The following is a 13,872-nucleotide window of genomic DNA, read 5'->3' as shown; positions in this document are numbered from 1 at the left end:
ACTGAGACATTTATGAATATAGCTTCTTTTCCACAGAATAAAAGACTCACCCTCATGCGGTTTCATGAACGGTGAATAAATGATGACAAAAAAATATATTTAAGTGAATAATCATTTAAAACAATTTTGTGCAGGATTGACTTCTTGTGAGGGAAAAACATACAAAAAATGTCATTGCATTACTGATCCCCAACATCAGCCAAAATATTGGTGAAACCTGATGAGTCAATGCGCTGGTTCATTCGTGAGGTGTGACTATGAGACGTTTGCAGACATACTGTATACAGTTAAACGCTGTTTGAAACATTATTGAAACATTTAAAATACACTGTAATACAAAACCGAGGAAAATACCTTTTGAGACCCAGTGTCAATCTGTTTCATCTGAATGATAATGTTTCATGTTTCCTACTATCTTTGCCTTTCAATGCACATTTCACTAGATCTCTCTGGAGTCATGTGTTGCATGTAGGCAATGCAAGCTGAACACTATATTGTATCAGTGGAACAGAAACTGACAAAATCTTTTATTTTTCAATCTGAGATTTATTCACATAAAAGTTTGTGGGCATAAAGCAGGGTGTATGCAAAACAACTTTCCATATAATATAGGTGGGTGTGGCTTATGTACCTCCTCAAATCACCTGTGGCATGCAAATGTTCTCATTTAGTACGTGCACCTGTGAACCTGTGAAGAGGATGAGAGACTCTTCAGTTAATTTAACAACTGCATAGGCAAAGCCAGGACATAGTGTGGGCACAAGAAAAGAACAATTTAATATTTACTCATTTAAGGATAACACCACAATCGGGATGAAAAAACAAGGTAAACCTCCGAAGACTGGTGAAGGAAGGATAATATGGGAACTGCACGGGGAGAAAATTCCAGATAAGTGAAAGATGTTTGCCAAAACCAACTGAGCCTCGTAAATTAAAGGTATTATGATTTTTTTCTCACTAAACAATGTGTTGGATAAATGTTTAAGTTTTAGTTACTTTACATAATGAGTGTTTGTACTTTGTTTAATTGAGTCATTTATTATTTAAACATACATTTCTTGAGTGTGCTTCAAATCTTATGAGACCCTCTAGTGTTGTAAAATATATTTTTAGGTATAAACATATGTTTCCTGGTAAATGATAATATGAACTCCCAAAAAATTGCTTATGTTATTTTTGATTCCACATTAGAGTACTCGCAGGGAAAGCAAATGAGACCTTGCCATAAGACATTATCATATGCACTGTTGTGGTCTTAAAGTGTGTGATGTAAATATCAAGGGCGGTAGGAAGCTGCGGACATTTCCCAGTCAAGCGCAGATAACGAGTCTCATGAGGCAAAGCCAAGGAGACCAAATTCTTCCGAGACGCCCTCCTAGTGGTAGAAACCCTTCTCTTGAACGCTCATAAAAACAGCTTGGTGTTTCTGAGGTAGTAACCTACCCACTATTACGTAAATAAAAAATGTTATTCACCTCTCAATCTCCCATTCTTTTTCAGTCCATGGCCCGCTCCAGATGCAATGGAAAGGTCTTATGCCTGTTTCTCTTGCCTTGTGTAATGGTAAGCCACCTGGTGATTTACATCATGGTGTCCATATTTGTTGCCGTCTCCTACTCTCCTCCTCCGCCGCCACAGTTGCCGCTACATTTCGTCGCCACTGGAGCCTCTGGCAACTCAGGAGCTCAAGCATCCCATCCAGTTCGGCCCTTCTGGAACCTCCGTCTGGAAGATGGGGCACTCTGGAACCGCCTCCAACACATTTCGGACAGAGAGCACAATCCCATATTGAGAAGTAATGTCACAAGGCCCAAAATTCTTGGTACGAGACATCCCCAAGAGAAAATGGTTGTTTGTGGACAGGATGAGATGTGGGCATCTCAGCTGCATGACTTTAACACCCTACCTGCTCAAATGAAGGAGTTTGTCCTATCCATGCACTGCAGGTATTATCCTATCCTACTGAACCAACCCAACCTGTGTGCTGGGGACGGCACTGAAACTGAGACTCCCTTTCTCCTCATGGCGATAAAATCTCAAGTCGGAAACTTTGAGAACAGACAGGCCATCAGAGAAACGTGGGGGAGGAGCGGTTGGATCCAAGGGGACGATGGAGGACGATTCTGGTTCGTGCGCACAGTCTTCTTGCTCGCCAGGCAGGACACAGAGACTGGGCCTCATCCGGACCTGAGTGCCCTGCTGGATTTAGAGAGCAGAACTCACGAGGACATCCTCCAGTGGGATTTTAAAGACAGTTTCTTCAATTTGACCCTGAAGGATATTCTCTTCTGGGACTGGGTTTCAAAGCACTGTCCGCACATCCATTATATTTTCAAAGGAGATGATGATGTCTTTGTCAGGACTAGAGCCCTACTGGACTACCTAAACCAACATGAAGCTACGGTACAAAAGACAGATCGAAACAAGACAAAAGATCTTGATGATTTCGTTGTGGGGGATGTTATTGCCAATGCTTGGCCCAATCGGCAGCCTGGTACTAAATATTACATACCTGACAGCTTTTATAAGGGAACTTACCCGGCGTACGCAGGAGGTGGGGGTGTTGTTTACACTGGCTCTTTGGCCATGCGTTTGAAGGAAGTCTCTCAGCGGGTGAGCTTGTTTCCCATCGACGATGTTTATTTAGGAATGTGCCTTCACAGACTCGGAGTGTCCCCCAGTCATCATTCTGGTTTCCTCACCTTTGACCTTCCAGAGGACCTGCGAGAGAAGCCATGTGCGTATCATAATGTTCTCCTAGTGCATAAACGTTCCCCTAAGGAAATGCTAACGCTGTGGAAAGAGCTGCAAGTCCCACCCCAAGAGTGCTAATATAGAATATACAGTGAGACTGATACGGAGAGAATAGTTTGTTTATGGATTCAAGTGATGATAATAATACCCCAGAGGTCAGGTGTTCAGAGTTGTTTTTATTTTTACCACAAGGTATTTTTATGTAATTTGGGCATCAATTTGCATAAAAGGCTCAAATTTTTCTGTGGTGTTCTCAAGCATATGTAAGCAGGAAGAGATTTTGCATTATAAGAATTGTCGTCATTTCATTGTTATGAGAAAGGTTTTGAAATTAAATGTTACTTTTCTGGAATTAAATAAGAACATAACTGAGTCTTCTGGCAAGAAGTGGTCTCATTAATCAGATTTTAAAAGCTATTAACATAAGATAAAAACTGATCAACATACTTCAGCTTTGTATTTAAAAAGACTTTACTAATGTACATTTGAAAAAAATAAAAACGTTACTGTTAGCACATGCAGATTTTGTGTTACATGCTCTTATTTCCTGTCAACACAAGGATTTTATGTGAAAAATATAGCTGTGAGCTGACTGAGAATGGTAATTACTGTAGGAAGGTGAAAATGGTATAAGAGCATCTGAAGTCTATTTAGGACATTGTGAAGTCCAGATGTTCTTAAATAAAAAATATCATGACATATTATGATGACCTGAAAGCCCTACAGGCAGTTATTTGGATTACTGTTTGCCTTCTGGGCCTAATTATACCCTGTTGATTGTTGGCTGGCAGACTGAATTACAACAACAAAAGCCAAAAATAATAATTATAATTATACATTTATAATAATAAATAACAATCATAATAAATATCAAAAATAAATGATTGAATGGATGATTTATTTAATTTGCCAAGTAATTTATTTATTTACTTTTTAGATGTTTGTCTCGTGTATATTTTTCTGTTTCATGATATTTAACAGATATCCATGGTTTTATGACCAATAGGTTTACCATTTGTTTCACTTATTACAACAATCTCTACATTGTTTTTCATTTCTCTTGTATTTCTCTCTGCATACGTTTATTAGAATTAGTAGGTATGGCATTTTTACATTTATTTGAAAGGTCACAATCATCATTCAGATTTATTTTGGTAACTATGCCAAATGAAGCTTGCATATTTTCAAGTAGATTGTGTGCAGATGGGTTTCAAATAAAGGCTATTTACCTCTCCCAGTTCATGTGATTTTTTTTAAAGCAAACAAATTATGAAATATATTTTATTACAATATAAATTAGTATTTCTTTAACAAGTATTTAAAAGTTTATTTACTTAAATTTCAGTATTGTGTATTTTTATTGTAGGCCTACCAGTATCAAGCAAATACAAAAATACAGAAAGGTTAAAGGGATAGTTCACCATAAAACACAAATTATTTCATCATTTACTCACCCATGTCATTTCAAACCTGTATGACTTTTTTTCTTCTGCAGAACACAAAAGAAGATATTTTGAAGAATTTTGGTAATCACACAACATTGGTACTTCCATTGTATGGACACAAAACCACCGAGATGTTTCTCAAAATATCTTTTGTGTTTCACAAGAAATACAACGCGAGGGTCAATGAATGATGACAGAATTTTTTGGGGGGAGAGCTATACCTTTAACAACTATAAAATAACAGTAGTAAAGTGTCAATGGTATATACTTAAAAAAAATACCGCATGTTTTATGAATATCGAGATAAATCTTGAGGTCAGTTTAACTTAAAACACGCAGGGCTGAATGAATTATGAATGGCAACACTACTCCACATTGATAGGTGGCGCTGCAAACCTTTCTTGTCAATTTAACCCGGATGTTAAATGCACAGCGAGCGAGCGCCGTGACCGTGTTACGATTGTTGTTGCGGATGGTCTAGACGGGTTTGTTATTTTGCAATACTAAATCATGAATTAATTACAACAGGGAGCGTATACTCTTACCTTAACAATATGTGGGTTATGCGCTGTTGTTATTAAGATGAAAAAGTGCTAGTTCGTCGCGCTCTAAAGTAACTTACGCTAGAGACCAGTGAGACACACACAACGTTACCTTAACGTTACCTCCACAAACAGACCGAAACTCGACATGGGTTCATCAAAGAAACACAAAGAGAAGGAGAAGGAACGGGATCCAGAGGATCGGCACCGCGAGCACAAGAAACACCGACACAAGGATCGAGACAAGGAGAAGGATAGAGAGCGAGAGAAGAGAAAGCGATCACGCTCCAGAGAGAGAAGCAGCCGTGGCACAGAGAAAGAGAGCCGCGGTAAAGCCGAGAAGAGCAATGGAGAGCCACGGGTCAAGAAGGAGAAAGCTGATGCTGCCTACGAGGAAAGCGGTGGTGAGTCTGCAAGCCTAGTGTGCTGCCTACCTGGAGAGCATTTTAGGGCCCTCAAGTGCTGTCTTGGTACTTCACTGGGTTTTCAGGAAACATCGTTGTCTTGTGATATGACATCTTGTCATTTTTAAAGTGAACCAAGGGTATAGAGGGATGTATGGCTTAATACCTTGTAATAGCCGTACACTACTAACATTTGTCGTTAGAAACACATCAAATATTTTTATTTCTTAAAAAAAAACTAAATGTAATACTCATTTCAACCTAAGGAGGCCGCCATGTTCTTTTTCGATGACGTAAAATGGTTGCACGCACAGGCAGCCAAACTGAACACAGACACACTTATCAGTTTTTCAGTAAATATAAGGTGCTGTAGGATAAAAAATATATATATATTTATAATGGAAACGTGTGTGCTTCGCTGAAAAATGGCGGCCTCAGAGTAAAAATATTTTTTCAAAGTTTATGGATACTGTAATAGTTACACAGTTTTTTTAATTTCACATTTATAAAGTCAATGCCATTGTTTATATATTAAGCCATACATCTCTCTATACCCAAGGTTCATTTTAAGGCTTTCATCCCTTTCAGAGAAGGCACATGTGCTGTTCTCTGAGTGATTAATGATGTTTTCTTTTATCTTAACATCTTGTTATTGTGTTGAATGGTACTCATGGCATCATCTTATGTTGCAGATCCTGGTCCTAAATCCGCAAGTGGTGATGCTTCACTTAGCATCGAAGAGACCAAGTATGTTTTTGTAGCGTCTGCAATGCTTACTATTTGAAAAAACACTTTTGTAAATGCCGTTATGCTTTCTCTTGCAGTAAGCTAAGGGCCAAGCTAGGTTTGAAACCCCTTGATCTCAATGAATCCAAGAAAGGTAAGGTGTTTCTGTTGAAATTACACCAAAGTTTTAAATAATTAATTGCTTTGATTGTACTTGTTCAATTTGATGCATTTTCTTGTTATTTGATGGTTCCTCAGAAGCGGGAACTAAAGAGGAACCATTGGTGGCTGAGACCATTAACCCTGTTCAGATCAGACAGCAGGCTGAGATGAGAGAGAAAATGGCTGCTCTCAAAGAGAAGCGTCTGCTCAATCAGAAACTGGGGTAGGAAATGGTTACAATCAATCAGATATAAAAACTTTTTAGAAAGCCAGTTTCATGTAAGTCATGCTATGAATGAGAGCAGTAAAGTTAGAATTTTTTATGTATTCAGAAAAGTGAAGACACTTGGAGATGATGAACCGTGGCTGGATGACACAGCTGCATGGGTAGAGAAGAGTCGCAAAATGGCCAAGGAGAAAGAGTTGGCAGAAAAGAGGGTATGGATGGAGCAGATGTGCTGTTGCAAAGGTTTCGGGTCTCGCGTAACCAAACGTGACTTTATTTTTCTCTTCTCTACATTTGCTCTCCCTTCAGGCAAAGCTCTTAGAGGAGATGGATGAGGAGTTTGGTGTGAGCAATCTGGTTGAGCAAGAGTTTGCGCAGGAAAAGCAGGTGTGTGACTTTTTGCTGGTCCCCAGTCAGACATTTATAGAACAATTTATTTAATTTAATTGTTTTTTTAGGCCTGGGTATGAATATATTTACACTGATTTGTTTGTTTATGGTATTATTGGGTCTTCTTGTAAGAGAATTCTCAGTTTAATGTTTTAGTTACTAGTTACCTAACCAATTTATTTGTATTAACCAGGAATCATACAGCTCGCGTGATCTCAGAGGGCTCAAAGTTCAACACAAGATGGATTCTTTTAAAGAAGGGGAGTTAGTGATCCTTACGCTTGAAGACAAAGGTGAGAATATGTGATCATGGTTATGGATTGGTGGTTAAAGGATTGGGCTAGTAATCTGAAAGTCACAGGTTAAGAAATTGAAATTTTAGATGGTTTGTAAAAAAAATGCTATACTGTTGCTTTGAAGGAGCAATGTGGAGATTTTAGCGGCGTCTAGTGGTGAGGTTGCGAATTGCAACCAACGGCTCACTCTACCCCTTCTTTTCGAAGCACTACGGCAACTGACACAGGACAAACATGACATCACATTTTCACTTCTTTGCCAAAGGGGATAACGTATTTACGAAACGCACTCTGTAGTTTGTCCTATTAGGGATACTGTAGAAACCACATGCCGCATTCCATGCAAGGGAACCCGCGGTGTAGGTAGATAGAAATAGCTCATTCTAAGATAATGAAAACATAAGGCTTCTGAATGTATAGTCTGAAGACATAGTTATGTATATTATATTGCATTCCTGTCAATAGATCCTTATATTCGCCGGACCTTTCATTGTTACACGCTGGACCTTTAATAAGCAAGCATCTGTTAAATTACAAATAACTGACACAACCCACACACCGTCATACTGGCACACTCTCACAGCTTTTCTGTGTGGGTGATTTTCACAGGCGTTCTTGAAGAGAAGGAGGACGTGCTGGTGAATGTGGGCCTTGTGGACAAAGAGAAAGCGGAGAAAAATGTGGAACTCAAGAAGAAAAAACCTGATTATAAACCTTATGAAGAAGAGGAGAGCGTGGATGACATGGTCAATGTAAGATCACATGTTACCTTTTTATCTTTTCACTTTGGTGTCCATTGCGTTAGTCAAGTTTTCAACTTGATTATATACATTTAGTTATTGTATGCATTTATACAAAACGTTATACGTATTGTATGCAAATTATACATAATGTTGTAACATTTTCTTTTCTTTATGAATTCTTTCCAGTTCAAGGAAAAGTCTGTGTTGTCCAAGTATGATGAGGAGATCGAGGGGGAGAAGAAAAAGAGCTTCAGGCTGAGTGCTGGAGGATTTGTGGGGGGTGAGAGAGAGCGTGAGCTGCAGGCCATCAGAGAGAATCTGCGCAGTCAGGCACAGTCGCTGGACATGCCTTCTCTCACCCTCGCCACCGAATACTACACACCACAAGAGATGGTGAGCTCCAAATGTCTTCAAACAGATCTGATTTATTTACGTGGAGTCCCAAAGATAAGATCTGAAAAACAAATTCGAGATGTGCAGTCTGAACAGAGCTTATTTCGTTTGACTTTGCTTATTCTGCGTATTTGTTATGCGTGACTTCAGGTCGGTTTCAAAAAGACCAAATGCAAAGTCAAGAAAATCAGAAAGAAGGAGAAACCCCGCAGTGCTGATGATTTGTTGTTGGACGACACTCGCAGCACAGATTTCGGCTCCAGGTAAATAAAACTGTGAATCATTTGCTCATAAATAGTCCGGCAGCACCACAGGTAAATATCTCTTTGCTGACTGATCAATCTAACAGTGGTTCTGCCATCTAGGTCTCGAGGGCGGGGCAGAAGAGAAGCAGATGAAGAGGGGAAGACGCTGGAGAATGTTGCTATGGAAACCACTAGCAGGGTGAATGATGTACTGCTGCGGTCAGACGACATTAGAATGGCTGACATGGACATTAGTGAAGATGGTAAGACTTTATCATTTCTGTTGCTGTGCCAAACAGGAAATTGCATCAGTAGCCAGGTTTCCATTGCAGATTTGCGCAAAACTTAAGCGATATTTTCTAAATGTCGATTAAAAAAACATTGCGGAATTTCTGCGTTTCCATTAAACAATGTTATGCGATTAAAGTGTATTTTGTTTCTTCTCACGATAAGTCATTTTGGCAGGTTGCAAACCAACTTTAGTGCATAGTGCCACCTACTGTGATGAAAGAGTAAAGAGAAATGTCTCCTTATATATTTTCATAATACCTCACTGTTCCTAATAAATGTCCATACTCGTTTTCCTGACATATAAGAGATACTTAATGTGAATTCCTTGCATCCTATCTTTCCAAGTGTTCTGCCAAAAAATACCATGAATAATCATGTGACTTTTGTATGCCACGTGACTTGTAAATACAACAAAAAGTGTTTCCATTGCAGTTTTGCGAAATATGCCTTTATCGTATTGCCTGATAAAACACTTTTTCAATATATTTGCAATGTATGGGAGTTTTTGCCAAATTGACGTGTTTCCATTGGCCGTATTTTTAATGCGCTATTTCAATTTGCGTATTTTGAAGGGTAATAAACGCAGCTACTGTTCGCTAATAAACACTCATTTCTTTTCTCTCTCAGAGGACTTTGCTCTTCCTGAACCTGCTGCGATAGAGGAAGATGAAGCCGAGCAGGAGCTCCAGAAGCAGCTGGAGAAACAGAGGAAACTCAGACAGAAACTGATGCTCAAAGACTCAGGCGAACGGGTCGGTGTCTCTTCCTTAATGTTCATTGGAGTATTGAAGGAATTGTCAGTGTTATAGAAGTTTGCATTTAAAGTCAAAGAAAATTTGGTTTACATTTACATTTAGCAGACGCTTTTATCCAAAGCGACGTACAGAGTAGAGCCCTGCCCAAGGCCGGCCCTGCCCGACAAGCTTATCAGAATTATTGGCCCGAGCCCGATTTAAAAAAAAAAAAATTTGTATCCCATTACACTGCCAATACTACTGTTGCAGCCATTAAAATAGTTTTTTTTTGTTTTTTAATGGCAAAGTAGTTATATATATATTTTCCCCTTAAGTTAATTTAGAAAAAAAATTGGCATTTTTTTGTTTGGTAAATTAAACCAGATGGTGAGTTGACTGCGTTTGATCAATTTAGTCCATCAAAATCAACACTTGGCTTGCCTGCAATAAAATCCAAAGATTTTTTCTTCTTCTCATTTGTCTGTCAAGTATTCACAGAAGAGAGGGGTTTTAAGTAGTTTTTTGAATGTTGTGAGAGATGTGGTTGACCGGACTGAGTTAGGAAGAATGTTCCACCAGGAAGGAGTTGTGAAGGAGAATGAGTGGGAAAGCGATTTACTGCCCTTATGAGAAGGCTATACAAGATGCCGCTCATTTGCTGAACGCAGGGTTATTGATGGGGTGTAGGAGGGTGTGAAAGTATGCCGGTGCAGATCCAGTGATAGTCCTGTAGGCAAGGTTTATATATGCCGGGTATCCGTTCTTTTCTGTGGGACTGTAGGTTCATCAGCTCAGTGTCATTGTAGGAAAGACAAACTCTCTTTTCAACTTTTCTTAAGCATGTCTGTGTGTAATACTGCTTTTCAGGTGGCTGAGCACATGAATAGACTTGCAACAGATGCAGATGATGACAACGACCCAGACAAAAAGAACAATATCGTCTTCAACGCCACTTCTGAGTTTTGCCGCACTCTTGGTGATATCCCCACTTACGGACTGTCGGGCAACCGAGAGGACCAGGAGGACATTATGGTACATGTCATCCCAACCCTTTCCTAAAAGTGTAATTAGGGCTGGGAGGAATGACGAAATATGCTGTTACCACGGAATAAAATGTCAACCATAAGATATTTTTCTATTCCATGTATTCTGCGCTGCAAACCCCCGTTTTGGGAGACACAATGTGTGTCAACAGAGACTCGCAGTGCAAAGACAAGCGCAAGAATAAACAAACCTAAAGACAGAGAGTCCCAACACACTAAAAATGCGCATCTAATAGAGAGTAAAGAGCGATGAAGACCTACAGTACACACCCCATGAACACCAGTTTATAACACCAGTCATATACTGTACTCATTGTTTGTGCATATATTCATACTTCGTTGTTATACATGTTGCCTATCTTCCTACAGTAGACATATGATCAAGCCAGAAGATAAATAAATAATAAATCTGATTATCAGAACTTAATTTGGTATCTTTAGTACATTTTCATAACTTGCCTATGTTATAACTATGGTGAGCATTCAAATGAACTGTAATAAATAAACAAATTAAGTCAATCTTAAAAAAATTAGGTATAAGATATAATTATAATGGGAGACTGTTTCTGTGAAATAAATGACTTATTCCGTGAAATAGATTTTTGGACATTCCGCCCACCCTTAAGTGTAATATTGTGAAAATGTATATCATCTTCTGATCTTGAATGGATCTGTTTTGTTTGGATCACACAGGACTTTGAAAAGGAGGAAGAGAAAGAGGGAGCTGGAGATTCAGACTCTGATATGGACGACAATGTGGGTTGGAGCACAGTCAACCTGGACGAGGAGCAGAAACACACTGATGTGAGTCTTCTGCTGCTGTTGGAGGGAAACTTTTTCTTTAACCCAAATTCATAAACTAAGTGACCCTAAGTTACAGTACAATAAAACTACATCTTATCGGTATGACTTGAGGATTGCTGGTTCCTGCTATGCTAGTTAAATAGTTGTAATCTTTAACATGATATTTTAACTCTTTTCTTTTCTGTTGTATTTTTATAGTTTGCGACAGCCTCTACAACTATTCTTGATGAAGAGCCCATCGTGAAGTCTGGTCTCGCTGCAGCTCTGCTTCTGTGCAAGAACAAGGGTGAGATGTCAACCACATAAACTTTAAAACTGGATCTAACATATACGTATTTATTTATAAATGCATTTATTTTTGACACTCTTAGGCCTGCTAGATACACAGATGCAGAAGATGGCTCGTGTCAAAGCTCTGAAACCAGCTCCAACTGATGATAACTACTGCATTGAAGACAAGATGTGAGTACACCCGGGTCCTCCTGGAGCCAGGTTTGGCTTTGTTCTTTTGATGATGGTATCAAGAAACCAGGACAAAAGGGAGGTGGGGGGGTTTATGGCCCTTCTTTTAATGATCCTGATAAAAGATCCAACACTCTGGCTATTCCAGGCACTACACATGCGTGTATGAAACAATAGATCTTCCGGGCCTAACATAGAGAATGTTAGTAAAAATAATATATTTTTCTGGTGCAATTATTTTATTTTATAAAAGTGGTTTTTAGGTCATTTGACCCATCTCCTACTATAACTCATACCTCTAAGCAACCGTTATGATTAGAGGATGCTTATGGCACGTTTCCAAGCCATTATTTGTCATTTTAAATATTGCAATAAATATCGTACCGTGGACGTTATACTGAAGTATTATCGAACCGTGAGATTTAGATTGAATTCATTACATTTATATAGCGCTTTTCTGGGTACTCAAAGCGCTTTACATCGAAGGGGGAATCTCATCAACCACCACCAATGTGCAGCATCCACCTGGATGATGCGACGGCAGCCATATTGTATAGATATTGTTACATCCCTACCAGCTAATGTAATTTACTTGTTATTTCTTTTGCTTGTTATCAGAAATAATCAACAGGGATTATTCTCTGCGGATATATACAAGAAGTTCAGTTCAGCCACAAGCGTGCATGCGCAGTAATGTTGTTTATGTTGTTGCTTTGAAACGGTCTAGAGTTATTTTCGCGCAATCATTTACTTGGCCACATGCCATTCCAAATCAATGTCACTGTTCTTTTGTGAACACCAAAGGAGAAAAGTTTGCCAAAGGTTTTCGTCGTCTTATTTATTTACAATAAAAGTAATTGGATTGTCAAAAGTACATTGTTCCTTTTTATTGGAAAATGACATGTTTCCATTTGCCACTGCAGGAATATTGATGACAAGTACAGCAGGAGAGAGGAATACAGAGGCTTCACTCAGGATTTCAAAGAAAAGGATAATTACAAGCCAGATGTCAAGATTGAATACGTTGATGAATCTGGTCGCAGACTCACCCCTAAAGAGGTCTGTCCATGACCTTGTGCATGCTCAGCCGATCGCATGGTTACATCAGCACTTCACCTGCTTTAGACATTCAGCCATATGATTCTTTAACCTAATGCGTTTTGTCCTCCAGGCTTTCCGACAGCTGTCTCATCGTTTCCATGGGAAAGGTTCTGGCAAGATGAAAACCGAACGGAGGATGAAAAAACTGGAGGAAGAAGCGGTATGTTTTCTCCACATCCTCCGGCAAACACTTTAGAAATATGCTTTTCTTCCCATGATTCATTTATATGGAGGGGAACTATGTGGCGTTTGTGACATTTTTGTTCAGTATCTCTGTAGAGATATCACAGTACATTGGACTCTGTATTAAGGATGTTTATGACTAAATGTTAAGTGTTGACCACCTGAGACCACTGCGCCTTTAAGCAGTAGTTAAAGCTTCTTCTGGTTTTCCCCACAGCTGCTGAAGAAGATGAGTAGCAGTGACACTCCTCTGGGCACCGTTGCTCTTCTACAGGAGAAACAGAAATCCCAGAAAACTCCTTATATTGTGCTGAGCGGCAGTGGGAAGAGCATGAATGCGTATGTGTTTATACATTCATGTTGTGGTGGAAATTTCCAAGAGAAAATAAATACATGAAAAACGTCTGTAATACAATTATTTTTGCTTTTGTAATGGTTAAGTTATCGATATTTTGTGCTAAATATGCACCATCGTGTGAGTTTTTCATGCTGTAGTTTTTTTGCATAGAGTAATAGTTTTAATGGAATTTGGTCTGATCTGTTACTTTCATGGTCTTATTTCTTGTTTTTAATTCATTTTATCCATCTCTTTTTCACAGGAATACCATTACAAAATAATCCTGCCTGGAGTCTGGAGCCTAAAGACAGAAGATCGCTTACTCTTCGCATTTTTAGCCAGTTCTTAAATGAATCAAAATAAGTTGCAACTAAAGATGCATGTACAAACATTGTCTTGTGTGTGAATTTATAACCCTGCTTTAATGATTTGGCCAATTTTCTGTAAAACTTTTAGTTTGACTTTATTAAAAGCTGTTGCGAAAACACCTGATCTGACTTCATTTTGTAGATCTGGGTCTGAAGTAAATGTGCAGGAGTTGTGTTGTTGTCGATAACATGACAGATATGAATATTATTAAATTGTTGAACT

At 38.9% G+C, this 13,872-nt stretch overlaps 2 protein-coding genes across 2 annotated transcripts; both read left to right on the top strand.

Moving 5' to 3' along the window:
* The first annotated feature begins 707 nt into the window (after positions 1 to 707).
* Positions 708 to 3,261, top strand: si:dkey-175m17.6 (N-acetyllactosaminide beta-1,3-N-acetylglucosaminyltransferase 2). Its single transcript, XM_057360713.1, has 2 exons — positions 708 to 937; positions 1,501 to 3,261. Exon 2 carries the CDS (start codon positions 1,504 to 1,506, stop codon positions 2,830 to 2,832), a length of 1,329 nt encoding a protein of 442 aa, XP_057216696.1. The 5' UTR covers positions 708 to 937; positions 1,501 to 1,503; the 3' UTR covers positions 2,833 to 3,261.
* Positions 3,262 to 4,625: 1,364 nt separating this feature from the next.
* Positions 4,626 to 13,759, top strand: sart1 (spliceosome associated factor 1, recruiter of U4/U6.U5 tri-snRNP). The gene is made up of 20 exons (XM_057360892.1): positions 4,626 to 5,145; positions 5,838 to 5,892; positions 5,970 to 6,025; positions 6,130 to 6,256; positions 6,366 to 6,471; positions 6,569 to 6,646; positions 6,843 to 6,942; positions 7,555 to 7,697; positions 7,875 to 8,081; positions 8,232 to 8,344; positions 8,447 to 8,589; positions 9,245 to 9,369; positions 10,219 to 10,383; positions 11,088 to 11,198; positions 11,397 to 11,484; positions 11,570 to 11,660; positions 12,584 to 12,719; positions 12,832 to 12,921; positions 13,162 to 13,283; positions 13,544 to 13,759. The coding sequence occupies exons 1-20, from the start codon at positions 4,890 to 4,892 to the stop codon at positions 13,560 to 13,562; spliced, it is 2,331 nt and encodes a 776-aa protein (XP_057216875.1). The 5' UTR covers positions 4,626 to 4,889; the 3' UTR covers positions 13,563 to 13,759.
* Positions 13,760 to 13,872: the final 113 nt, after the last annotated feature.

Source organism: Triplophysa rosa, linkage group LG19 (genome assembly GCF_024868665.1).
Source record: "Triplophysa rosa linkage group LG19, Trosa_1v2, whole genome shotgun sequence".
NCBI lineage: Eukaryota > Metazoa > Chordata > Actinopteri > Cypriniformes > Nemacheilidae > Triplophysa > Triplophysa rosa.
Note: the sequence above shows the minus strand (reverse complement) of the source record. Positions and strands in the feature narration are given on the sequence as shown.

Coding starts and splice junctions, on each gene's coding strand:
- si:dkey-175m17.6 (XM_057360713.1), top strand. CDS start 1,504: ATGGCCCGCTCCAGATGCAATGGAAAGGTCTTATGCCTGTTTCTCTTG.
- sart1 (XM_057360892.1), top strand. CDS start 4,890: ATGGGTTCATCAAAGAAACACAAAGAGAAGGAGAAGGAACGGGATCCA. Junction 6,472..6,568: donor AAGAGTTGGCAGAAAAGAGG/GTATGGATGGAG, acceptor CTCTCCCTTCAG/GCAAAGCTCTTAGAGGAGAT. Junction 11,199..11,396: donor AGGAGCAGAAACACACTGAT/GTGAGTCTTCTG, acceptor GTATTTTTATAG/TTTGCGACAGCCTCTACAAC.